Source organism: Microcaecilia unicolor, chromosome 4 (genome assembly GCF_901765095.1).
Source record: "Microcaecilia unicolor chromosome 4, aMicUni1.1, whole genome shotgun sequence".
Classification (NCBI taxonomy): Eukaryota; Metazoa; Chordata; class Amphibia; order Gymnophiona; family Siphonopidae; genus Microcaecilia; species Microcaecilia unicolor.
The window spans coordinates 138,528,748-138,556,577 of NC_044034.1; the positions used below are offsets into that span (position 1 = coordinate 138,528,748).

The window sequence follows — 27,830 nt, forward strand, 5'->3', positions numbered from 1 at the left end:
AAACTCGTTTATGGATCACTTGACTTAATGTAGTCTGCCATAAAAAGTTACCACTATCAAAATTGCAGTATCTACAAACTGATTTCTATGAAGTTCTTTCATGCTTCATTGTATAATAACATATACAAATATTTTGACTGTAAACAACACAGGGATAGAGGATGGAAATGTGTAACACAAAACTGACTTAACTATCAAACATGCTGCAAATTTCTCAAAATTTAGACATTATTTCAAGAATGGAAACAGTTATGCTACGTCTTGATAACATTTTTCTTTGTCTACACCAGGCTTTGACAGATTTTCTTTGGATACTGGTGCCCGCTCAAAAACCCAGCAGCCGGTCATTCCCACAGAGGCTGAAAAAGTGTGTGGGGGTAACGGCAGCCAATGGCAAAGTTTCCATAATTCTCCAGCAGCTGGCTACTAAGTTTTTGGGGCTCTCCAAGGCCTGATGCAGCTGCTTTAGGACCTGAATCATTAATTGGTCCTTTTACTAAGGTGCACCTTTTACTAAGGCCTGCGGTAGTATAGACGCATGTTTTGAGGGCGCATAAAATCATTTTTAGCACACCTATAAAACAAATGTCTTTTTAAAAATTTTTGCCGAAAATGGATGTGCAGCAAAATGAAATTTTGGATCCATTTTGGATCTGAGACCTTACCGCCAGCCACTGACCTAGCGGTAAAGTCTCACGCAGTAACTGGGCGGTAATGACCTACGCATGTCAAATGCCACTTGACGAGAAAACAAAAAATATTTTTCGGACGTGCATAGTGGATGCACACCAAAAATGAAATTACCGCAAGGGCCATGCGGTAGCTGGGCATTAACTCAGAATTGGCGCATGTTGGGTGCACGTAGGCACTTATGCGGCTTAGTGAAAGGGCCCCTAAAACTTTTTTCACATTCTGTATCTATTAGGGATGGAAACTTATAAACTAAGGCCCAAATATGCAGACCATGGAAGATAGCTGGGCTGTCTCATGCGGTTCGCGCTGAACCCAGATATTCAATGCCGGGCCATTTCCAATGACCGGGGTTTTTTCGGCCGGTTTGAAGATACTCGGCTATGTCGATATTCAGACGTAGCCGGTTATCTTTAAAACGGCCAAAGATATACCAGGGTTTGATGTGGACAAATATGACTGCCAAGCCCAGTTTCAAAATTGTCAGATAGCCAGTTATGTCACGTGATATAACCAGTTATCCGCCAGCCACTAACCACAGATATTCAGTGGAGGATAGCTGGTTATCCCTGGCTGAATACTGGCGGATAGCTAGTTAAGCGCTATTTAATTGGTCACCATCCATTCTGACCAGTTCAATAGTGCTAAATATCAGGCGGTAAAGCTTTTAATATGTTTTTGCTCATCCTTTCTCTCTCTTGACCCCCACCACCCAATCTCTTTTATCCTCTAAACATATCAGTAACAGTCTCCACCATATCTAGTCTCCCTCCCTCTCCTGTTCTAGTTTCTAACAGTCTTCCTCTCTCAACCTGTTAGCCTTATCCCTACCTACCTGAACCTTCCACCCAGCAATCCTTCCCCATTTCTAATCATCTCCCATATAATCATCCACCCATTTCTCCCTCTCTCTCAAACTCCCTCTCCAGCCAATTCCTCTCTCCATAATTTGCTGGTCATTTTCCCTCGCTAACTAGTCACCTACTCATCATCCCTAAGAAGTTATCTTACTAGCAGTTTTCCCCCATTCCATCTTGTCGCCCAGCTAATCAACCAGTCCATCACTGTCTAGCTGATCCGAGTTAGTCACTCCTCTCCTCACGTTTGCTGACTACCAGTCCTCTTTCAGTGCTAATGTTTCTGTACAGTGGCTTCTGTTTTCCTTCCTACACCTGTGCCATTACAGGTTGCACAGAATGCTGTAATGAGATTAATATCAAAGGGTTCTAAGTTTCAACATATTACACTTGCGGTGATGGATTTGCATTGGTTGCTGGTGGCGTGGTGGATTCAATTTAAGATATTACTTCTGATCCACAAGGCCTTGAATGCAGAGGCTCCAAATTTTATTGCATCAACTTTGAAAATCTACTGACCTACTTGAGCTCTTTACACAGGTGAAAAGAACTTACTGGATTGTACTATCATTCCGTACAGTACGCACTACGATGTGGTACTTTTCAAAGAGCAGGTCCACAGCCTTGTCTTCTGAACTTTGAAAAATAGAGAAGGCTTTTCGAAAACAACTAAAACCATATCAGCCAACATTCAAAGATATTTAACCGCAAAGCAAATAGAGAGGGTGATACAGCAAACACAGAAAGTATACAGAGAAAAAAAAAACACAACTGGGTCTTCAAGACTGAGACAACAGGAGTCCTTTATTGAAATAAGACCCGACACGGGCCGTGTTTCGGCGTCAACAACGCCTGCCTCAGGGGTCTAAGGTTAATTGCGAGTTATGTAAGTAGTGAATTCAGTTCCCCATCAGAAGAATATAAGATATTTCAAAAAAAGCGCAGTCGGTCAGCAAAGACAGCCACAATGATTAGTGAAACTCCTGTAAAAACAGCCATTAAAACACTGCCCATCACTGGATGAACGTTGTGCAGATATTTGTTTAAAAGAGCATTTGCTTCTATTTATGATATAATCTGAGATCAGTTTGGGTAAGATGTCTGTTGATTTGAAAAAGGAATAGTAATGTCAGGGCTTTTTTTGAGGGGGTACTTGGAGGTACTGAGCACTGGCACTTTTTCCATTGTCTGCTAAAGTTGGCCCATGGTCCCCAAGTTTTAATAAAAGAGCTCAGGCTCTACACACCAATTCTGCCTGGTCATAGATTCTGTGACTGGTTGCAGGGGGCCTGGCTATTGTGGGGTGAGTGGGTCCCTCAGTAATCCCCCCACCCCTGAAGGGTGGACTGGCATTTGAGTACTGGCACCTTTTTCACTAGAAATAACACACTGAGTAATGTCTACGTTAATCCATTGCTCTCATTGTAATGATTTATAGTTTTGATATTTCTTTTACTTTATGATTATGTTTCATTCTGTAATCTACTTACAATTTATAGACAGTGTGGAATTTAAGTCATAAAGAAATAATTATTGACTGTGCCCAGAAAACATTTCGTTCTGCCCTGTACAGCACCCCAGCACTAGGTGGAGAGTGTCACAGCAGCCTGTCCTAATATTCAGTGACACTAATCTCTAGGATAGGCAAACCGATTCAACCAGGCAGGAACTTTTCCTGCCCAATTAAATCACTCTGAATATCAACTGGAAAGAGCATAAAGACTTAAAAGTTTATACAATCTTTTATCCTTTGTTAGCATTTACCGCCTGCCTTGAACTGACACGCAGAAATAATTCCATAAATCTTACAGGAAAGAATAGCGCGATCATACTATACACAGAAGGTAAGGTTACAATAGTGGTAACCAGATCTCAAATGGTAAAGCCAGCCAGGCCATTCTGAGCACAGAAATCCATCCTCATCAAACCAAGTCATCACCAAAAGCCTTTTGAAAGAGGTAAGTTTTGAGGCTTGATCTAAACCTTTGATAGGATGGTTCTCAACATGCAGAGACAAAAAGGACACTGTTCCATTATGTGGGAGCCAAGTAAAAAAGGCACGCTGCTTTGCAGATTGTGAACAAACCTATTGGAGGCCTGGAAGAACAAGACACTGATCATTAAGGGAGCGAAGGACAGGAGGGGGTACATATGAAACAGGAGGAGTTGACAGGGAATGTGGAACCCCTTTATGCAGGGCTTTATGAGTAAGCATCAAAACCTTAAATTTGATTTTAAACATCACTGGAAGCCAGTGCAAGCTAAACAGCAGGTAAGTGCTGCTGCTCAGAGCCCTCCCTTGATTTTCAGTGGCATATCAAGATAATGCAGCTGAAAATCATTGCAGAACTCCCTGGTGCTATCTGAATAGCATTGGGGTGGCAGTCCATGGGTGACGTGACGGTGTCACTGGAGTTTGTTTATTTAGATTTATATACCGCTTTTTTGAAGGAATTCACTCAACAGAGTGTACACTAAGAATAGATCAAACATGAGCAATAGGCAATTACAGCAGTAAAAATATTCAAACAACAATACAAAGTATGGCATACTATACTACTTACAATGTCAACACAATACATAACAGAACATTTGAATTGATAGTGAAGAGTTATCCAGTAAACAGTGATATTCAATCTTGATAAAATTAGGACAGCAAAAGAGTTAACACTGCTATTTGGATAGTGCTAGCACTTACCACCCTATCTAGATATTCGGCATTGACCACAGCCTGTACACCAGTGGTGAATATCTGGATTTATTTCAGCCATGGTAGCTGGCATTGAAAAAACACTGACTGCCCCAGCTCAGTATACAAAATTCATGCTGCCATACCTTTTGTCGGATTTCCTCCTCCATTTTTACTGGAGAGCCCAACTCAGCAACCTGCTTGACTCCTTCACTTGCATATCCTCCATATTCCCACAAGACATAATTTTTAGAGTGAGACCCTCCGATGATTGCTGACCAGTGATTAGCTAGACCTATAAACACGGAGATAAAAAAAAGGATTATATTAGGCATGTTATGAAATAAATGTAATTTTAAAGTTCAACAACTTAACCTCAGAAATGTTTTGCACTACGGATATATATATATATATATATACAGTGGGGGAAATAAGTATTTGATCCCTTGCTGATTTTGTAAGTTTGCCCATTGACAAAGACATGAGCAGCCCATAATTGAAGGGTAGGTTATTGGTAACAGTGAGAGATAGCACATCACAAATTAAATCCGGAAAATCACATTGTGGAAAGTATATGAATTTATTTGCATTCTGCAGAGGGAAATAAGTATTTGATCCCTCTGGCAAACAAGACCTAATACTTGGTGGCAAAACCCTTGTTGGCAAGCACAGCAGTCAGACGTCTTCTGTAGTTGATGATGAGGTTTGCACACATGTCAGGAGGAATTTTGGTCCACTCCTCTTTGCAGATCATCTCTAAATCATTAAGAGTTCTGGGCTGTCGCTTGGCAACTCGCAGCTTCAGCTCCCTCCATAAGTTTTCAATGGGATTAAGGTCTGGTGACTGGCTAGGCCACTCCATGACCCTAATGTGCTTCTTCCTGAGCCACTCCTTTGTTGCCTTGGCTGTATGTTTTGGGTCATTGTCGTGCTGGAAGACCCAGCCACGACCCATTTTTAAGGCCCTGGCGGAGGGAAGGAGGTTGTCACTCAGAATTGTACGGTACATGGCCCCATCCATTCTCCCATTGATGCGGTGAAGTAGTCCTGTGCCCTTAGCAGAGAAACACCCCCAAAACATAACATTTCCACCTCCATGCTTGACAGTGGGGACGGTGTTCTTTGGGTCATAGGCAGCATTTCTCTTCCTCCAAACACGGCGAGTTGAGTTCATGCCAAAAAGCTCAATTTTTGTCTCATCTGACCACAGCATCTTCTCCCAATCACTCTCGGCATCATCCAGGTGTTCACTGGCAAACTTCAGACGGGCCGTCACATGTGCCTTCCGGAGCAGGGGGACCTTGCGGGCACTGCAGGATTGCAATCCGTTATGTCGTAATGTGTTACCAATGGTTTTCGTGGTGACAGTGGTCCCAGCTGCCTTGAGATCATTGACAAGTTCCCCCCTTGTAGTTGTAGGCTGATTTCTAACCTTCCTCATGATCAAGGATACCCCACGAGGTGAGATTTTGCGTGGAGCCCCAGATCTTTGTCGATTGACAGTCATTTTGTACTTCTTCCATTTTCTTACTATGGCACCAACAGTTGTCTCCTTCTCGCCCAGCGTCTTACTGATGGTTTTGTAGCCCATTCCAGCCTTGTGCAGGTGTATGATCTTGTCCCTGACATCCTTAGACAGCTCCTTGCTCTTGGCCATTTTGTAGAGGTTAGAGTCTGACTGATTCACTGAGTCTGTGGACAGGTGTCTTTCATACAGGTGACCATTGCCGACAGCTGTCTGTCATGCAGGTAACGAGTTGATTTGGAGCATCTACCTGGTCTGTAGGGGCCAGATCTCTTACTGGTTGGTGGGGGATCAAATACTTATTTCCCTCTGCAGAATGCAAATAAATTCATATACTTTCCACAATGTGATTTTCCGGATTTAATTTGTGATGTGCTATCTCTCACTGTTACCAATAACCTACCCTTCAATTATGGGCTGCTCTTGTCTTTGTCAGTGGGCAAACTTACAAAATCAGCAAGGGATCAAATACTTATTTCCCCCACTGTATATATATATATATATATATATATATATATATATATATATATATATATATATATATATATATATATATATAATAACTCTGGGGACCACCCTTGCTTCACCCATGGACCACCACAGCTCTATCCAGAAAGCATAGTGGATGCCTGGATTGCCCTCCCAAAAGAGATGGTGGATGCATAAACTGTGCTGGAATTAAGGAGTGGGAAACACCTAGTGGGTCCCTAAAAAATCAAGAAGATGTAACCAAGCATAGGCAATAACAAAGGGCAATTCCATAACTTAGCTGTCCTGAGTGTAAATATCTAGAGTACCAGCACACACACTAGTATGTCTGCACATACCAGCACAAATGCTAACAGGGCACCTAGGCAGTTTCTGCAAATTCACTCTTAACTTGCATAGTGTGTATTTGCATTTAGGTGACTGCACTTACACCAGCTCTATGGCTAGTGTAACTGTGGGTACCCAAATGTTAGGCTTGCTGATACCACAATACACAAGGTGCTTAGGTTCCAATGCAGAATACACTTCTACTGCACAGCCTCAGGACACCAAAATGGAGGTGTCCACTTATGCAATTGACTCCACAATGACTTTTGAGACTTCTAAAATTCATGTGAAATGTAACCTGGGCTGCATGGAAGGTGCAACCCACTGACGCAAGTATGTGGAATGTAACCTGCACAGCATGGAAGGTGCAACCCACTAATGCAAGTATGTGGAATGTAACCTGCACTGTGCAGCAGGTACACAGAGACACAGAATCAGAGAAAATGATGGAAGATAAAGGCCATATGGTCCATCCATCCCCTCTTCTATTTAAAACCCCAGCTATCCCTCCTGAGCAGACTTGATGAGCCATGTTGGTCTTTTTCTACCATCAATTAATACATTACTATGCTACAATGTATTGCACATTATACATTCTGGTTTTGTCTGGAACAACATAAGAACATGGACTTTTCAGAAAAATTGGAATGCAAAACATGACCTTTAAGCTGCAGCTTTCTCATGGCTTGAATTTTCTGCAAGGAATATAAAAATTCCTCATTCTTAATAAAGACTTTTACGTTCAGACTTTCAAAAGAGTCATACTTTCACCAGAGGCAGGTGAACGCATAACTCTGCTATCTGCAGATTTTCAGCTACTATATACAGTGAGGGTCAGATACTGAGCCTGTGACGGTCACCATTTTTTACAACGTTGACAGCTGTGGGCAGAATTAGCTCTGGGTATTCAGTGTCAGGACATGTAAGGGCAATGGCACTGAATATCAGTGGCTAATTTTGGTGTGGCTGGCCACCAGAGCTTATGCAGGTCCCAATCACTATTTAGCCAGGGTCCACATAAATTTGCCCAAGCTTTTCCAAGCAATTCAAGCCCTCTCCGGCCCTCTGAAATAATCCTTATCCTCCTGTTCCCCTTCTCCCAGCTCAGGATCAAAGAAATCCCCCAGAATAGCCCCTTCCAACCCTCTCGGTCTTGGTAGGCCCCCCAGGCCTACCTTTGATCCCTAGTGGTTCAGTGGGGGTGATGGGGGCAGAAGTGAATCCCCTTTGCTCCTGCCCCTTGTGGCAGCTTCCTGAAAATGGCTGTGGTGAACTCTCATAGCAGCCTCGCGATACTACTGCAACCAAGGCGATTGGGGAGGCCATTCCGTGGTGATGGGTGGGAGGGAGATTCCTTTGGTCATGGGTTGGGGAATGGGAGGATGGGGCTCTTTTGGGGAGATGGTGGGGGCTCGAATCACTTAGAAAAGGTTGGGCAAATTTACGCGGGTCCCAGCCAATATTCAGTGCCGAGACCTGTATTGCTAACCCGGCTCTCCTAACTTGGCTGGGTTAGTTATGTAGATCCAGGCAATGAATATTGCTGGCACACACATAACTGTTGGCTTCCCCCTGTACTGCCCCTGATCTGCCCACTTTCAATATGGGAGGTCAGATATAATATTCAGTGGCACTGCCCAGTTTTAGTGTCACTGGATATCAGTGGTTGGGAGTCTCAAAGTGATTTAAGCAGGCAGAAGACCCTCATGCCTTCTTAAATCACTTTGAATATTGGGCGGATAGTATCTGGTGAAAATCCCTCTAACCAGCCCAATGCTATCTGCATAGTGAAAGGACAGAGAGAGGATGGAGCACTCACAATGCCGTGCTGTAAAATTATTTGGACTGCAGTGATATTAATCACTTCGGGGTCATTTTTAGAAATCCTGTGATGCTTGAAGACTTATAAGACCATTGTTCCCACAAGCACTTTTTCAAAAGGGAGCCCTGTGAGTACAATAACCCCCTAACCACTTTCTGTCCCGACTCAGCCTTTTGGGCATAGCTACATACCCACTGTAAAGGAGGGTCAGTTTTAAAATGGTGGAGAACAACTTTGAAGATTGCCCTCTCTGGGGCTAATGCTATACCTGCTCACAATAATGGAAAGAATGCACTCACTTTGCACTCTGCATACTATTTTGCAAATAAAAATGTAAATGTGCATTAATAGAAAATTCTCCCAGGAAAGTACCCAACTGTATTTACATTTGTTAATTTCTGTGGGTTCTTTTTCAAAATCAAAGAATGCATTTTTTCTAAACACTGCCCCATCCTCACTAGCATGAATGCTTTCCCCTAGAGTGGGTAAATATATTTGTGATCAGTACAATGCACACTAAAGCCCATTTCTCCCAGTAAACCACTGTTTTAACTACAGAGATGGCTTGGGAAATTGCTCTCACTCTGTATTACTTGGCTAACAAATACAAATTGTCATGGCAATAAAATTTCAAGCATCTGAGAGAAAGACTAAAGCCTGATCCATATCCCCACTGCAGCAACTGAAAACTGAGATATGCAGACATTATAATATTTCACACACTCACGTGGGTATTCCTTCGGATGCGTCTTTTCTGACCAGTTCCCATAAAATGTAAGCCTGTATTTAGCAGTACCACAAGCACAGCAATTAAAGATTGGTTTCTCTGTCACCCCATTCAGTGTTGGGTCTAAAAAAAAATTAAATTAAACTTACTTAGGACAGAAAATAAGAAATAAAAGCACAAACAGTTCCAAACAATGTTTGAAATGTGGTAGGTAGAATGTGGCCCTATTCAAGAGGTGAATCCAGGTAACTTTGGGAGTTACCTGGATAAATCTTTCACTTTGAAAATCCCCCAGCACCCTTGCTGAGTGCATAAATTGTGTTCAGCCAGCTTGTTATGCAGACAAAATATGTCCGATTAAGAGCAGGTGGAGACTGGGGTACTCTAAGGGTGCAGGTTTAGAGTTTAGCTGGACAGCACCGAAGTAACTGCTATCCTAAATTTATTTAATTGTATTTATTTTTAAATCATTATAATCCACCATCCACATGTCTGAATGAGGAACAATACAACAAACACATGAAAATGGAAAAAAAAAAAAATACAGAGAGCCAGATTCAGCAAATGTCGTCGATATGTGCTTAGCGCTGATTCCCACCATCCACTTTGGGCGCGTGGACTTATACCAAATAAAACCTGGTGTAAATCCTGCCGCGCAAGTTAAGTGCCCAACCCTGGAATTCAATAACATCACTCCTAAAGTATGGGAATGCCCTTGACCCACTCATGTCCCTCCCATGGCCACATTGCACATGAGACAATTTCCGCACACAACTTTATAGACATGTGCAGGGGGGAAGCATGCGCAACTCCAAAGAATTGCTAACTAATGCTAAGAATTGGAGTTAATTGGCTTGCATCTCTATATCATGCCCCAAATTTCAGTGACCTTTATAGAATCTGGAATTTAATACATAAAACATAAGAAATAAGATATAATGAAAGCACTAAATCAAAACGCTTCAACCAAATTACATTCACCCACTCCTGCAGTTAAAACCCTTTGCCTCTGACTGAGACTCATGCTCATCTTCATTGCTATCCTAATTTGAAAAGGGCCAAGTAAAGAATTTATTTTTCAATTCTTTTCTAAAGCTTCAGATAACTAACCAGGTCTGTACTGCTGAATATTCAGATAGTTCAGCCAACTGCCTTGATCTCTCACTCTCCAACTGAAATGTAAATAATGGTGTATTTTTTTAAACCTCACAGTTTTACTAAGAGGCCCTTTTACTAAAATGCAGTAAAATATGGGCTTAGTGCATTTTAAAGCAGGACTTTGCCATGTGCTAAGCCCATATTTTATGCTGCAGTATATTATGGATTTTTCTTTTTTTTGAGGTTTCAAGCAAATTTGTCTCTTGGTACACAGAACTTGCAAACAAATATATAGAGAAGCTCATTATGGATTTTTCTTTTCTATTCATTTTTTCTTTCTTGGAGGTCTCAAGCTAATTTTTCCCTTGGTGCACAGGACTTGCAAACAAACATACAGGTCAGCCCAAGCTACCTGCATAGTGAAAGGATGGAGCACACACAATGCAGTGCCGTGAAATTATATGGATTGCAGTGATACTAATCACATTGGGGTCATTTTTAGAAACTCTGTGGTGCTTGATTGCATAAGCATTGTTCCCACAAGCACCTTTTCAAAAGAGAGCCCTGTGAGTACAATAACCCCTAACCACCTTCTACCCTGACTCAGCCTTTTGGGCTTAGGTAGACATAGCCACTGTAAAGGGGGAGGGGCAGTTTTAAAATGGGGAGAACAACTTTGAAGATTGCCCTCTTTGGGGCTAATGTTATACCTGCTCACAATAATGAAAAGAACGCACTCACTTTAGGAGAAGCTAAGAGCTCCCACATTAAACCCGCATTATCTAGTTAGCACACCCTAATCAGAATGCCCGAACCAGAGAACACTTCCACACCCAGTCCCCGCCTATAGCACGCCTCTTCCTGCCAAAAGTTGAAAAAATAAATAACATGTGATTAGCATGCTCTGATGGGCAAATTACCGCACAACACTGTAATGTGTTACGCACGCGTTAGCATTTAACGTGGTTTAGTAAAAGGACACCTAATAATCTCTTTCAATAGAAAACATTGTGGTCAGTGTCAGCTCAATATTCAGTTAGACTCAGATATTCAATATTGGGCCATGATTGGGCGCCAGCATTAAATATCTGGATCACTGGAAATACCCAGAAATTATGCAGGGATGCTGATATTCAATACCAGAGCTGCACAGCTAGCTGGATAAAGTTAAGACCGGATATATATTGAATATTAACATTGCCTTTTATACATCCAGAAACCATCCCTGACACAGTATTCAAAACATGGCCATGCTGAGAGGTTGCCAGACAACTGGTTTAAGATATTTTTTACATACCTTTTTGAAGCATGAAGAGTGAGAATTAAAAGTGTTTGCAAGAAGTAATGCTTATTTTAAAAAATGATAAAACAGAAAAATGTGGACCTATGAAGAGATACAGTGCTCAATGCCTGCAAAGTTTCTGGCTAGATGCACTTTCTGAGGACCTGAGAAAAATAACAAGGAAAGGAGTTTCTTAAGGGTTTTGGCTGGTTTTATGATTTAGCGGTTTACCCCAACTGAAAGTATGTCCCACATATATTGCAACTTTTTAAAATGTGGCACACATAAGAGGTGTCAATTACACAGGCACATTGCAGAATCCCCTACAAGTGTAAAGCCCTGTGTAATTTAGAATCCAGTAGGCTAGAAATTTCACAATAACATCTATCCCAGTAATAGTGCCGACACTGACTCCCCAACATGTACACCATTCTAAGATAAGTACTCTAGTTTGACAGTTTAATGAAAAGTTATTCAGTAAAGATTTTAAAAACATTTTTGTTATAAAATCTGAAAAAAAGCCTTCAAATATATAAAGAATTGAATAAACAAAACATTGAGTAAGATGGAACGATGAAGGTATGAGGTGATATCAATCTTCTCGAGATCTGGGAAGCCCTGTGTAATGCCACACTTTTCTACACATATAGGTTTGTAAAATTGTTGCTTTATGTGTACGTGCCAGTTAATGCACATGAACTCCTCCACATCCTTACACATTTCACTAAAGATCCTACATTCAACAGAGCCTAAATGTTGGGGGAAATGTGAACTCCCCAACCTGGATATCCCTTTACCTATAAAGAGCACTTATGCAATATAGGGCTTTTAGTGTCCTTATGTTATTTTACATTGACTGAAAAAAATGCTTTATAGTGTATGCTATAAGTAAAGTAAATACATTATAAAACTATAGCATGTCCTAAAACAAACAAAATGATCAAAAACTCATAAATTGAGCCTGCCATGAGTGGGAAAGCGCGGGGTACAAATGTAACAAAAAAAAATATGAAAGCAAATGGCATCATGATATGAAATAAAATTGTTTCCTACGCACAACCCTATCTAACTGTGGGCAAAATGCTTGGGTCCTGAAGATACAGTAAGAGACTTCTGGGAATGAGTGTGGCTAAGAGAAACTGCAGTGGAGAAGGGGTCGATAAAGACGGACTGTGAGGAATGGGGTGAGGGGGGTTGAGAGAAAGTGAGAGCTGGAGATTATTAGATTTAAAAGAGGCACTGCTATGGTTGAAGGGTTTTTGAGAGAGTTCTGGGGACAAGGGGGTTAACAGAGAACTATTAAAGATGAGAGGAGTTGAGGGGGAGAGAGGTAGAGAGCAGGGGGAGAGGGGGAGATTTCTGGGGCAGGGTAGAGGTGAGAGAGAGAGAGAGAGTCACTGTGGAAGAGGAGAAAATGCACACCATTGGGAAGTGAGTGTAATCTTGAATGTTTAAAATTTCACTAGAAACAGAGGGGTAAGGGTATGTCAGGGGCCTGATATTTGAACTGGTTAACTGTAGTTGAAAAAAAATAGGTGTTTTAGTATAGCTTCAAAGTTTATGGCATTAAACAATGGTGATGCAATGTCGTACTTGGATGTTTTACACTTAATTTAAAAAATTAGAGTTGTACTGTACAGCTTATTTTTCTATTCGGCTGAATACAAATAATGAAAAATATTATTTGGTCGAGTACTGGGCATTGAGCGCTAACATAACAAATAATAAAAGAAGCAACATGAGATCAGAGATCAAGTGTTTATTTCAATAGGATTTACTACAGTAGAACCCCGGATTATTCATATTCGAATTTAAATCACCATTCGGCCAAATACAAATAATATATTTGAAGCAATACTTGGGGCTGAATCATATCGAACACTTGGTACCTAGAAAAAATACTAACCCAATATTTAAGTGGCTGAATTTACCCATTTTTTTAAATTATAAAATTTTACATAAATACCAGAAGAACCAAATCTTGTAAGTAGAATCCAAAATTATCAAGCAGATATCCAACATAAAAAATATATCAAAGAAAACAAAACATCTGCTAGCAATTTACATTAGATCACCACCACAGAAGAGGCAGAGATTGAAATGAGTAGAAATATAGGAAATAAATCTAGGTCTGCCTGAATTTCAAACAAATGCACTCATTCACTTACATCCTTAAATCATACCATACCAGGGATACCAAAGCATAAAAGCTGCATCTATTTCTCTTACCTCCTGACTCATAGAAAGAAATAATTTCCCTCCTCTCCTGAGTAACTCTAGAAACATCTGGAAAAATCCAGATCCTTTTCCCCATGAGATTTACAAAAATACAAGCACATGATATCGCTTAGATCCTGCTCAAAGACAAAACACATGAACGTAGCTCTGACAAGATCTTCACCTCCTTGTTATCTATCAAAGATGACAAACTCAGTATTCCAGAGAAATTAGACAGACACTTCCAGCATAACACAATATCTGATAGTCCACTATCTATCTTTCAGTTCTATACAGATTACAAAAGATAAATCTGGAAATTATCAGAGATTAACAATGTTACATTATGGCAAAAAATAAAATTCCCTTTAAAATTCTCAAAAAAGTCAATGACAACGTAATAAATGACCGATAATCATTCATCTCCAGAATTTAACAAAAACTTCCTACACAGGTATGTCTTAATCATGCACCTAAAATGCCTGTAATCTAAAGCAGACATCATAAAATTCAAAATATAGTCTTGCCGCTTGGAAAGCTAAGAGATTCCCCAATAACTTGAACTTCTTTCTACCCTTTAAAAAGGGATAACTGAATAAATTGCATACAAAAGACAAGCTCCGACAATTTTGGCAATTCACCATAGTAGGTGAGACTAAACAAAAAACTACACAGGAGATTGCCACTGAAATGTAGCTGGAAAGCGACCACAAATGCTTGCAGTCTAAGCAACAAAGTTCATGATCTGCAAGCCCTAATAGTAGAGGCAGATTTAGATGTAGTCGTTATCACGGAGACATGGTTCAATGACTCCCATGAATGGGACACAAATATACTGGGCTATAATCTATTTAGAAAGGATAGAGATGGTAGAAAGGTGGAGGCAGGGCCGGTCTTAGGGCGAGGCGAGCCGTATCTTGTTAAGGAAGTAAAAAGTCTAGAAGCGGTCCAAAGGAAGGCAACAAAAATGATATGGGGCTTGCGTCATAAGATGTATGAGAAGAGATTGGAAGACCTAAATATGTACAGGCTAGAGGAAAGATGGGCAGGGGAGTTGATACAGATGTTTAAATACTTGAAAGGTATTAATATAGAAACAAGGGGAAATGATAAAACTAGAGGGCATGAGCTGAGGTTGCAGGGAGATAGACTTAGGAGGGAGGCGGTAGAGACAAAAACAGTGACGGAATTCAAAAAGGCATGGGATAAACACAGGGGAACTCTGTTTAGAAAATAGATGGTAGAAAACAAAAATAAATTAAGAAAACTTAAATGGCTGCAGATGGTGGATGTGTGAGTGACGTTTGCAAGGGTACTCCAGCTGTAAAGAACTAAGGCCGATGCCAGGCAGACTTTGTAGGTCTGTGTTGGTATATGGCAATCTGGTTTAGGATAAGATGGAAAGGGCTTCAATGGCAACTTCAGTAGCTGGAACAGAGGACAGTGCTGGGCAGACTTTTATGGTCTGGGACCCTCAAATGACAAGATAGATTTGCATAGGTTGGAGTGGGCTTTGATGGCAACTCCAGTAGAAGGAACATAAGGATAGAGCCAGGCAGACTTCTACGGTCTATGTCTCAGAAACGCCAAAGAAAGACTCATGATAAAGTATATAATATCACATTCACTGTTGATTTAATCATGAATTGATAATGTGTGACTGTTGGGCAGATTGGATGGATCGTTCAGGTCTTTATCTCCGTCACTTACTATGTTACTATGTTTTGTGTCTCTCACTGAAGTTGAAAAGACAAAATGATTAGCAAAATACAAGGGAGCTGGACCAAACACAACCTTATAAATCAAACACAAAAATTTGAATAAGATTCTGGGATAAATTGGTAGCCAATGAATCTGCATATATGTTGGAGAGGTACTATTAGATTTTATTAAAAAGTAAATCAATCATAAGGCCATGTTTTGAATAGTCACATTTTGTTAACATCTGCTTGGAACATCCAAGATAAATAACATTGCAGTAATCCAACAAGCTTAGTATCAATACTTGTACAATTAAGTGAAATTGATCTTGATCAAAGTATTTTTGTACGTTACAAAGTTTGTGCATGGTAAAAAAAAAAGCTCGTTGGATTAATATATTCACCTGTGTCTGTAATGTAAATTATAGCAGAGGTTAAAACCTGATAAGTAATATTTTTTAACCACCACACTTGTCTCAACTTCACTGTAGGTACTGTTAATAAGTAAAAAATTTGTTGTATTGGTATTCAATTTTAATATATGAATCCTCATCCAATTGTCCAATAAAATAATAACTTCATGGATTACCATAATTTCTGATACAACTGAATGAATAAGAATTAGAACCATTATATCATCTTCATAGATATAACTATAAAAGCCTTTCTTTTCTAATTTAAAGCTGAGCAAATGTAGGTAAATATTGAAAGTAATGGTAAAAATGAGGAGCCTTGAGGGACCTCACATAGATTAGTCCACTTTCCTGAAAAACTATTTCCCATTTTAACCTTATTAGAGAACTGCTCCAAAAATCCCTGAAACCAATTTAGAACAGACCCTGTAATACCTATATTTTCCATAATTTGTAATAAAATAGCATGGTCCACTAAATCAAAGGCTCTGGATAGATCCAATTGTAAAACCAGTGCCTTTTTACCAACAGATAATAGTTGTCGATTATTATCCAAAAGGAACCCTATTACGGTTTCTGTGCTCTATGAAGACCTGAAACCAGACTGTGAGGAATGCAAAATACTGTACTTATCTAAACAGTCTAATAATTGCATAGCCACCAACCCCTCCATCAAACTGACAAAAAAACAGGATGGAAGTCATTGGTTGATAGTAACTAAGGGGCCCTTTTACAACACCATGGTAGAGCTACCGCAGCATTGTCACACTCCAATCCAGCACTACCGCCAGCCTTCCACAGGAACCAGTGGTAGTTCTGCCCCCAGCATGCACCATTTCCAGCGCAACAGGAAATTTTAGTTTTTTTTTTTTACCACCAGGGGCTTACTGACGGTTTAGCGCAGGAGCCTTTACTGCCTCCTAAATAGGTGGCTATAAGGGTTTCCCCCTCCTCCCCCAGAAATGGCCGCTCAGCAAGGGTGCACTTACCGCACAACCATATCCTCTTTTTTTTTTTTTGCCTTTTTATCTTCTGTGGTAAAAGAGGCCTCGGCCCTTGGCAAATCCACATGCTGACACTACCGCAGGGCCCCTTTTACCACAGCTTGGCAAAAGGGGCCCTAAGACAGTGGTTTCTTTACAATCTTTCACAACTGGGGTAATAACAATTTCCCCCAGCTCCATTGGAAAAAATCCCCATAGACAATATCACTGCAGCCAGAAAAATAACTAAGTTCTAAACTGTGAAGTGCCTGCTTTTAACACATAAGGGGGACAAGTGTCAAACACAAAATGAAGCTACATATTTCTTATAAAGAGAATTAACACTAGACCATTCTAATGGAGGAAAAATGTGACCAAATTCCGTCTACAGGGACTGATAGGGAAGTACTTATCAAGGAATCCCAACTCTATTGTGAAACTCAATTCTAATAGAAAGAATCTTTGAGCTAAAGTGACCTGCTAGTTGAGAAACTGAGGGATGTTTATCCTGACTCACATTTGTACAATCCCTGGTATCAATAAAATTAGTTCCTATTATATATCTTATGAACTGGTGGAATAGCTTCAGACTTAAACCCCCCAAATATGTCAAAAAAGTACTTTTAAAATGTTTCCCTGGAAGTTACTGCTAGAGGTTTAGGAATGTTTAAGAAGTTGATTTAATTGCCTATAATCTTCCAGCTGCTCACTCTTCCGTTTTATCTTGTATAATAGCAGCATTGACGTCAAGAATTTCCCAGATCTCATGCTCTACTTTAGTGACTTTTATTTATGCATTCTTGCATCCCACTGTTATCCAAAAACATTTTGGTTCAAAGTGGCTTACAATTTACAGTTAGGCGAAGTTACAGTAGTGGTATGGGATATCGGTTCCATTTTAACTATAGAATTTTTTGAAAAGGTAGGTCCATCAGTTCTTTTCTGAATTGGAGATAGTTAATAATGCTTTTTGTAACATTGGGTATTGAGTTCCACCATTTGGATCCCAGATAACTAAATTCAGCCATTTATATCTTTTTGTAAGTTATGTTTTTACAGTTGGGTAGATGAAGAAGTAAGTAGTTTCTGGTTTCTGGGCTTGCATTTCTTGGGGACAGTTCAATCAAATCTAGCATATATCCTTAGAGGAAGATCCTTGATTTCTAACCATGCCATCTGTTTTCAGCCATACTGGGTCAGACCGATGGTCCTTCTAGCTCAATATCCTGCTTCTAACAGTGGCTAATCCAGGTCATTCCAGGTCACAAGTACCTGACAAAACCCATGCTGCTTCTCCAAGGGATAAGCAGTGGATTTCCTCAGATTTATTTTAATAACAGTTTATGGATTTAACCTCCAGGAACTTATCCAAACCTTTCTGAAACCGAGCTATGCTAACAGCTTCTATCACTTGCTCTAGCAACGAGTTTCAGAGTTTAAATATTTTCTCCTATTAGTTCTAAAAGTATTTCTATATAACTTCATGGCGTTTCCCCTAGTTTTTGTACTTTTTGAAACAATTAACAAATCAATTCATATCCATCCATACCCTGGCTTAAGAGCGCGATTCATTCCTGCTATGGTACATGCAAAACTAACCCATCTGGAGATATTACCCAGAGAAAAACCAACTCCTTATAGATTTCTGGGTATGTTTGCCTGTGTCACCACTGTGTACATATTTCAAACATGCTCTTTTGTTAGGAATAATTAGTTCTTACCTTCTTCACACAATTTCTTGGTTAGAGAACCTTCATCTTGAAAATATATAATTCGTTTCTGTACAATACTTGCTCTGTTAAAAAGCAAAACATAATTAGGTAACTTAGATTCTCTTACATGCTGTTTGCCCCTTACTTGCCCATCTCCAGCCTATGGTTACTTTCACCTGCAGCCTTTCACTTTGAAACCTCCAGACATCTAAGAACATAACGGGTAAATCTCTTCATAAAGGCGGTTAAGAAATCCAAATAAATAATTAAATAAATAGAATAAAATTAACATAAGAGCACTTGTAGACTCAAATACAATCAACACGAAGGCATCACTACAGGGTGGCAAAAGGAAAGCGAGTGCTACTCCGAAAAAATATCTTGCTACCCCAGTTTCAAGTAGTGCATTCAGGGCCAATCAGACCAGTAGGGCGGCAATTTGGGAGGGAGAGGTGACGTTGATATGGCAATTGTTTCCAGAAAAGGCTCAGAATCACTAGCACAGGACTTTGAATATCTGCGCCAATTATAATGAAGGGAAGGAAATAGAAGCTGCTGAACACCTGGGCAGGGGGGAGAAAGAAGAGGGAAGGCATAATATACTGGACACTATTGGGGGAGGGGAGAGGAGAGATGTTCCATGGAGAAAGGGGAAGTAGGGAAGAAGAGAGATAATGAGCTTTGTATGGGTAGGGAAAAGAAGATGCTGGACATGGGAAACCGCACATCTGAAGGTTCTCCTCAGGTGTCAGAAGCCCAAGTGCAACCACTTTCCCTTGCTAGATCTAGTGCTGGGCTTCTAACATCTTTTTTCTTTCAGATTGCAGCCATACTGATGCTTCTGGTTCATACTTCTGGCTCTGAATGTTTCAATGAGGTGTTTAAACACATGGCACTCTGTAAAGTACTGAGCTTGCACGGTTCAAACAGCACATTGAAGCATGCAGGAGAGGTACTTGTTATGAATGGTTGTCCAGTATGTGTTGGTGTTGTTAACATTTAGAATGGCTGCTTTAGCTTGCTGTGCTTTCCTATCATTTTGATGGAGTTCTTTTATGTTTGTTTTTATTATGAGTTTTATATTGCTATGTAAACTGTTCTGTTTTGTGAATACAATTTGAAACGGTATAGTAAATGAATAAATGATAAACGGTAGAGAGGAACAAGGATTCCAGGATTAGGTGAAAGAGTGGGAAAGCATAGACTTGGGTCGGAGCATGAGTGAGCAAATGGGAATTGGACTGGCAGGAGAGTGAGGACTAAGAGTGGAGGAGTAACCTAATGGTTAGCGCAGTGGGCTGAAAACCTGAGGAACTGGATTTGATTCCTACTGCAATTCCTGTGACTCTGGGAAAGTCACCTAACCCTCCATTGCCCCATCTACAAAAACTTAAGATTGTGAGCCCACTAGGGACATATAATAAAATGTAAATCCACCTTGGCTGTATCACAGAAAAGCTGTATATCAAATTCATGACCCTTTAACCTTTACTAAGAGGTTAATCTTGAGTGTATTCAGATGGGCTGGATGGTATGAGACTAGATAGATAAGGATAGGAAGGGTAGAGAAATGGTGTGAAAGATCTGGAAGGGCTAGATAGGGGCTGTGATGCAGTGAAAATGGCCTGGGCGCTGGGGGCTGTGGAGTGGGCAACAGAGAGATGAAAGACAGGTCTGTGAAGGGGTCAATGTGGTTGGAAATGCGGAAACTGAGGAGGGAAGAAGGGAAATAGGAAGCAATTTAGAGACCAATCCAATTAGAAAAAATTTCCAAAGGTAGAAAAAAAACATTTTATGTTCAGTTTTTACTGATTGGAATATGTCACTTTTGGACATGGCTTTTTATATTTTAGTATTTTGCTCAATATAGGTTGAAATGCATTACAATTTCTAGTTTTCAAGGGGTGGACTGCATGCAGAGTCTGACTTCTCTCATTTGTAATCTGTGGTGCCTTATTCTGTACTGATGAGAGCTGGGTTGTGTTCTGTGTGTGACCAATACAAGGTATTGTTACTAGTGTTTAGTTGCATGTGCATCTTTGGTTGTTTTACTAATAGTAGGCATATCAGTGTTCTAGGGCCTGATATAATATTTGTGGCATTACCTTTTTACTGATAAGGTTATGGCTCTGTGAACCCTTAGAATTTTCTACATAGGTTGTCAGTGACTTTTATTGCTGACTTTTATGTTACCTCAAAAGGGGGATAATTTTAAAAGGCATTTCCAGTTATTGTACGTTCTAAAGTAGCTCAGACAAGATGCACTTAAATGAATGTACGTATAGCCTACATACACGTAAGTTTGTCCAACCTGTGTTGAGGTCCTGGTGCAAGATTCTGGACTAAATTTAAAAATATACATGAAGGTAGGAAATTTATGTATCCTAACTGGCAGATCTCAGTGTATTTAATTACGTTCTGTGTGATAGTTTTGAAAAAAGAAAGCATGGGCATATTTTCCCTTAGAAAATTGGTGTAACTTATGTATATTTATTTTATTATTTATTTTGTTACATTTATATCCCACATTTTCCCACCTATTTGCAGGCTCAATGTGGCTTACAATAGTACCGTAGAGGCGTTCGCCAATTCCGGTATAAACAATTACACAGTGATGTTATGGTAGAATAGCGTTCATGTGGAACAAACAAACATATTAGGGAATCATACAGAGGAAGAGTTACGTTATGTCCATTACGTTCTTTGGTTTTGTCGTGTTGCTGGGTTCAGGTATTTAAGTAGGGTCGGTAGGGTATGGCCATTCCTCCCCCTATGCACCTAAGCATCCTTCTAGCTTTCTCCATCGCCCAAGTCAGGAAACCTATGATCGAGTCTTTAGAAGCAATTCTACAATATGTGGTAAAAGTCAGGTGCCGAAATAGTAGGCACTAAGAACGTATTCCATAACAGGATCTGGATGCACAGATTTCATTGTAGAAAACGAGTGCACAGTGGCCTTTATGCACCAATATGTCGCAACGTCCACTTACGACATGTCTAACTATAAACACGAGCATCTAAATGCTGAAATTTACGATATGGATAGCAGGTGAATATTGCCCTCATTCTGTCCCAGCAGTATGGAGGTAATTTTTTATAATTGTGTGGCTATATGTAGAGTGGCATGTTTGATATGACATCTAAGTCCAGATTTGAACATTTTGCTAAAAACGTCCAAAAATTAAGTGGGGAATATAGACATTTTCAAAACAGAAAAACATCTATCTTTTTTTTTTTTGAAAATGGCTATTTTCTAGATGACTTTGTTCTCTGTGTATTTATCTTTCTGGTCCATTTTAAAAAAAAAACCCCATCCAAGTGAAAAATGCACAAAATCAAACCATTGGGATGTAGGAGGAGCCAGCATTGTTAGTAGACTGGCCACACAGACATCCCAGGAGAGCAATGGAGCACCCTAGGGGGGCAATGCATTGGACTTTAAATAAATGCTCCCAGGTACACATCTCACCATTGCTCTCCTATCTTGTCTGCTGAGCCCCCCCCCCCCAAACCCACTACCCACAACTGTACACCACTACAATAGCCCTTATGGATGAAGGGGGCACCTATATGTGGGCACAATGGGGTTTTGGTGAGTTTTGGTGGGCTCACAGTTTCTACTGCAAGTGTAATAGGTAGGGGGAGGTATGTACCTGGGTCCAACTGTCTGCAGTGCACTGCACCCACCACTACACTACTCCAGGTACCTGTATGCTGCTCTGATGGACCTGAGTATTACAGCTGAGACTGGCATAGAGGCTGGTAAGTAATGTTTTGAATCACATTTTTGGGGGGGTGGGAGGGGGTCAGTGACCACTGGGGGGCTAATAGGAGGTCATCCTTTATTCTCTCTGATCATTTAGGGCACTTTTTTGTGGCTTATTCATTAATAAAACAGGTCTATACCAAAACGTCCAACTTATAGCCCTGGATGCTTCTGTTTTGTTCCATTATGGCAGAAAAAAGTCCAAATGCTGGACTTTTTCCTGCCAGTGTTAGGAATGCCCAGATCCCACCCTTAACACACTCCTGGCATGCCCCCTTGTGATTTCAATGCAACGCACTTATGAAGGACTTCATATAACAACATTTAAAAACTGGTTTTGAAAATATCAGTTTGGACATTCTTGTGAGAAAAACGTCCAAAAGCAGATTTATACCAAATTTTTGGACATTTTTCTCTTTTGAAAATGAGCCCCATAGCCACCCAGAGGGCGTCTGGCTGGCGAATATTCTACAGACATGCTTCCTTTCCTTTATAGAATATGCGCACAACCAGGTAGATACTCTCGCATGTACTTGAGGATTATTTAGCTCGCACATGACTCTCGTGATAGGTCAAGTGACCTGGTTAGAGTGCTTGACACTGCTCTCTGTTTATTTTTCTCTGTCTCTTTTCTCTCATTGAATTTTGTAATATAGAGATCTATAAAATGTGTGTTGTGTGTGTGTGTGGGGGGGGGGGGGGGGGGGTTAAACGATGTTTTTTAATGGATCAGTATTTCCTAAAAGGCTTAAACACTAATCCTTTATGAATTCTGAATCCACACTTCCCATATAGGGTGGGGTGGGGAGGATGCTGGTGTAAGATATCAAAAGCTAAGAAATGGCAAGCAACCTCTGACAATAGTCTCTCAGCTCATTGAAAAGAACCTGTCATATCCTTCCAATCATAGGACAAAACTTGAGCACTCAGTGGTGAGGGGGAGAAATTTTAATCACACAAACAGTTAATGGTCTGCATTTCCATTTGTTCTTTCTTGTCGCATGCGTACTTACTTTAAGATTACACAACCAGTTCCAGTAGGAGGTGCCGTCCAGAGAACCTGAATGCGTGTCCTCCGTCTGGGAGTACTTTCAGTAACAGCCACAGGACAATTACTCATAAACTGCGTATCCTCTTCATCTATAATCTAGAAAAGAGGCACTACATATTAATGGCACCAGTACTAATCCCTCTTCCTCCTTCAGTTCAGTTATCCTCTGCAGAACATTACTCTATTAAAATTATTCTCCCTTTATATGTTCTACAGCCAACCTGAAAAATTTGACAAGAGGATTCATTCATCACTAACAGTAAATGAAAATACATGAAAAAACACCATTTTGTTCATTACGTGTTTGAAAACACTACTATAAATCAGCTATTTAAGATTAAGTTCACCCTGAAAATTCCAGTTTTGCAAAATAATTTATGGCGTAAGGAGGACTACCAAACAGACAGATTATTTTCCTGAAAAGGAAGGCATTCAATAAACTATACTGAAAAATTGTACTCAAACATGTTTCATACCCCAAAATGACAAATTTAGAAATTTACACAGTCAGAGGCCAGTGTTCAATGAGAAGAAGCAACATCATTTAAACAGGCCATAAATATTCTTTACTGCAGCCACTGTATAGGTGGTAGAAATATTCAGCTGCTATACATAGACCCGAGCATTGTAAGTTTTCAGTCTGAAATTTATGATATGGATAGCAGATAAATATTGCCCTCATTCTGCCCCAGCACTACGGAGGTAATGCTTATAATTGTGTGGCTATATATAAGCACCCAGAGGGCATCTGATTGGTGAATATTCTGTGATACACTGGAACTTGTATCTACACAGGTCTTATATACAGACCTCTGGCACAAATGGAGAAGCTGAACAAGGATCTGATCGAAGATATCCATAAGCTTGGAATGAAAGGAGAGGTGCTGTTGCTGGGAGATTTCAACTTCCCTGATATGGACTGGAACATCCTCTCAGCAGAATCGTAAAGAAGCAGAGAGATTATGGATGTCTGTCAAAGTGCTTTGCTCAGACAAATGGTGGCGGAACCCACAAGGGAAGGGAAGGGGCAACTCTGGATCTAGTACTCACAAATGGAGGAAGTGTTTCCAACGTCCGGGTGGGTGCCCACCTAGGCAATAGTGATCATCACATGACATGGTGTGATATAAGAGCAGAAGCGGAGTGCAGATGCACAAAACTCAAAGTACTGGATTTCAGACATGCTGATTCTGGTAAAATGGAGGAATACCTGAAGAAGGAGCTGATGGCATTGGTAGGCACAGGAGAGGGAAAAGAGTAGTGGAGAAATACAGAAGGACGCAACAAGAGGATCATGGAAAAGATTACCAGATTAAACTCAAAGAAGCAAAGAGGGAAATACACCTAGCAAAAGCAGAGGTGGAAGAAAAAATGGCTGAAGATGTAAACAGAGGTGACAAGATCTTTTTCAGATATATTGTGGAAAGGAGAAAAGCTAGGAATGGAATTGTAAGACTGAAAGATGCTGAGAACAGCTATGTGGAGAGTGATTAGAATAAAGTGAATGTGCTAAACAACTTCTCTTCAGTGATCACAAAAGAAAATCCTGGAGAAGGACCATAGTTGGCTGCTGAGGAAATATCTGGGAATGGAGTGGATATTGCATCATTCACAGAAGAAAGCATTTATAAACAACTTGAAAATCTGAAAATGGACAAAACTATGAGGTTGGATGGGATACATCCCAGGATACCAAGGGAGCTCAGAAAAGCATTTAATTTAATAGATCTTTAAAGACAGGAGAGGTTCCGTGGGATTGGAGATGAGCAGATGTGGTCCCTCTTCACAAATGCAGGGACAGGGAAGAAGTTGGAAACTACAGGCCAGTAGCCTCATGTCAGTGGTAGGAAAAATAATGGAGTCACTCCTGAAGGAAAAGATAGTTAACTCCCTCTATGGAGCACGCAAATGGAACATGCTCCCTCTTGTCCTAAAAACACAACTGTCCTATACATTCTTCAGCAAACTTCTTAACACCCACTTACACAATAGCTAACCCACACTTGCACCAACCTTCTGACTCATCACAACCCCCAATGATAAAACCCAACAGCCTGGTTGAACAAGGTCCAGTTTTTGAAATGTTATAAGAGATTAATAAATGGCGCAGGATGATTTTCATATTCCTGACTGTCCACGCAGACTTTCCTTCCTCAACCTATCCTCACCCCGTTTTATACACTGTTCACAGTGCATGAAATTTCACCCGTACTGAAGAGGGAACAGTATTCAGAATGCATTTTAATATGGTAAGTACATGTTTACCAAGTTAAAGCTTTCACCTTCGCCCCCATTATTTTCTATTAATGGTAGAAATGAAAAAAGCGAAGCATAAAAGCAGGAGAGGAATTTTCACTTTTTACCATTCTGCATAAAACAATTGGTCTGGTCAGCATATAATGTCAGCACTGCTGCTTAATTCTGTCCCTCTGATATTCAGAGTTTTTTTAAATGCTGATCGTCACCAGCTACGGTATCTCCCGATATTCAATGCCGGACTGTGTCCGGGTACCAGCATTGAATATCGGGGGATAATTTTTGGCAGGCTAGGCATTGGCACTTATGTGGGCCCGGCTGAATATCTTTTTTTGTGTGTTTATTCAAAAAAAAAAATCCCCCTCTCGCTTCTCCCGCCAATGTTCCCTCTTTCCTTTCCTCCTCCCTCAGCCCACATAAACCCTCCCCAGAAGATCCCCTCCCCCCAACCATGCAAGTAGGACCTCCATCCAGGCCTACCTGTATCCTTGGTGGTCCATCAGGGTCATTGGGGGCTGGAGCGCAGCCCCCTTGCGGCGCCTCTCCTAAATGGCTGCCACAACCTCTCATGGCGTCTCGTGGTAGTACATGAAGTATCGTGAACTGTCACGAGAGGTTGTGGCAGTCATTTTAGACCGGCGCCACAAGGGTTAGGAGTGAGGGGGCTATACTACTGCCCCCAATGACCCTGCTGGACCACTTCACAGCTGGGGGGTGGGGATGAGGCAAAGAGGGAACACTGTCAGGAGGATACTCAGGGCTGAAAGATTGCTGTGAGAAGACTTGGGGTTCTGCTCCTTAGGAAGCGTTTAGCGAAACAGGAGCTCGCTGTCAGGCATACCTAACAGTCTCTGAACACAACACAGCTAAGTACCAGTTTTTCAAAGGCTTTAATATATACATATAAAGTTGATTAATATTGCAGTAGATTCACCACATAAGTGAGGTTTTTCTGACTTAAGACGATACTTGCCAGTGTATTTATTTCATGAAATGATTCAAAGTATACGCTGTGCAAGGCGGTCTGCTGTACTAATAATTTTAGTCACAGCTGGAACCGGGTGTCTGAAGTCTTTTCCTCACAATTAATATCTAAATTTAATAGAGAGCTTTACTTGCCGATGTTGGACTATAGATACTTTACTAATTGTGTCAAGTACCCGGTATACTGTTAATTTGTACATGCAGCCAATCTGCATATGAAAAGGACCTCCTTATTAACAGTGATAAACAGGTCAGCATAGTTCTAATATTTAGGAAAAGAAATTTGCTTACTTGGAAAGCCCCCGCATGATCATCTTCAGAGTCTCCTTCCCTGCCTTCCTTTACAGCAATCAAGGTGAAGCCCCGGAAGTAGGATGGCAAAGCAGCAGAAAGTGTCACTAGAAATGAACAAAATGTTTGGTCATTCACCTATTCACTGCTACTTTTAACCACAGTCAACCTCTCCCAGAAATGTTAACACATTTGTTACTGGGGCAATATTTGAACTGCACAGTCAACCGCAGGGTTTACGAAATGTATGTATATTCAGTACTTCGGAAGTACAGCGAGGCTGCCACTAGAGGTTGTAACCATTGTGATAAGGCAACTGCTCATATTCTCCCTAGACCACCTGGGAGCTGCAAAGATAGGCCCGGGGGGGGGGGGGGAGTGGGGAATCGGCCCAGGCTGAGCTGTTGCTTCAGGCGGGTGAGGGAGGGGATCGGGACCAGGGTAGAAGGGAGAAGAGGATTGAAGAGGTTCAGACACCACTGCCGTTATGTGTGGTCCTGATTGATATTCACGAAACTGCACTTAGTTGCTATTCTAGGACTCAGGAGTCAATATTCAGCCACTTCCAGCCAAGGGCTGAACTATCCCCGGATTTCAGTGCCAGAGCTTGAAACACTGAATATCTGGGTAGATCCGCTGACCTGGAAATTAACTGGGCACCAGCTCATAGTCAGACTGGTGCCTAGTTAACTCGCCCCAGAAAGTTAGGTCAGCTGTTTGCTTTATGCGGTTACTAAGCTGATTTGCGGATTGAAAGTCGCTGCTAACTGGCTAAGTTGTCACTCTACCCTTGGCCTGCACCTAACCTATATGGCCGGTTAGCAGACATATTCAGTGGCACAAAGCTAATAAGAGCTTCTCCTGCTTGCTTGATTTATTTGATGTGATATATTTACTTGATATACTGCTCTATACAATAAAGTTGGTTTACAAGACTAAACCAATAGCAAT

The 27,830-nt window shown here is 40.7% G+C and overlaps 1 protein-coding gene across 2 annotated transcripts in view; it reads right to left on the reverse strand.

Annotated features, from left to right (window-relative positions):
- SPON1 (spondin 1) overlaps positions 1-27,830 on the reverse strand; it is a 170,224-nt gene that overhangs the window by 133,669 nt on the left and 8,725 nt on the right. For both annotated transcript variants that reach the window (XM_030200636.1, XM_030200635.1), the window contains exons 2-6: positions 26,880-26,986; positions 23,311-23,444; positions 18,541-18,614; positions 9,127-9,249; positions 4,383-4,531 (exon numbers count right to left, since the gene is read on the reverse strand). In XM_030200636.1, the coding sequence (XP_030056496.1) occupies positions 4,383-4,531; positions 9,127-9,249; positions 18,541-18,614; positions 23,311-23,444; positions 26,880-26,986 (587 nt within the window). The remainder of the gene's footprint in view (positions 1-4,382; positions 4,532-9,126; positions 9,250-18,540; positions 18,615-23,310; positions 23,445-26,879; positions 26,987-27,830) is intronic.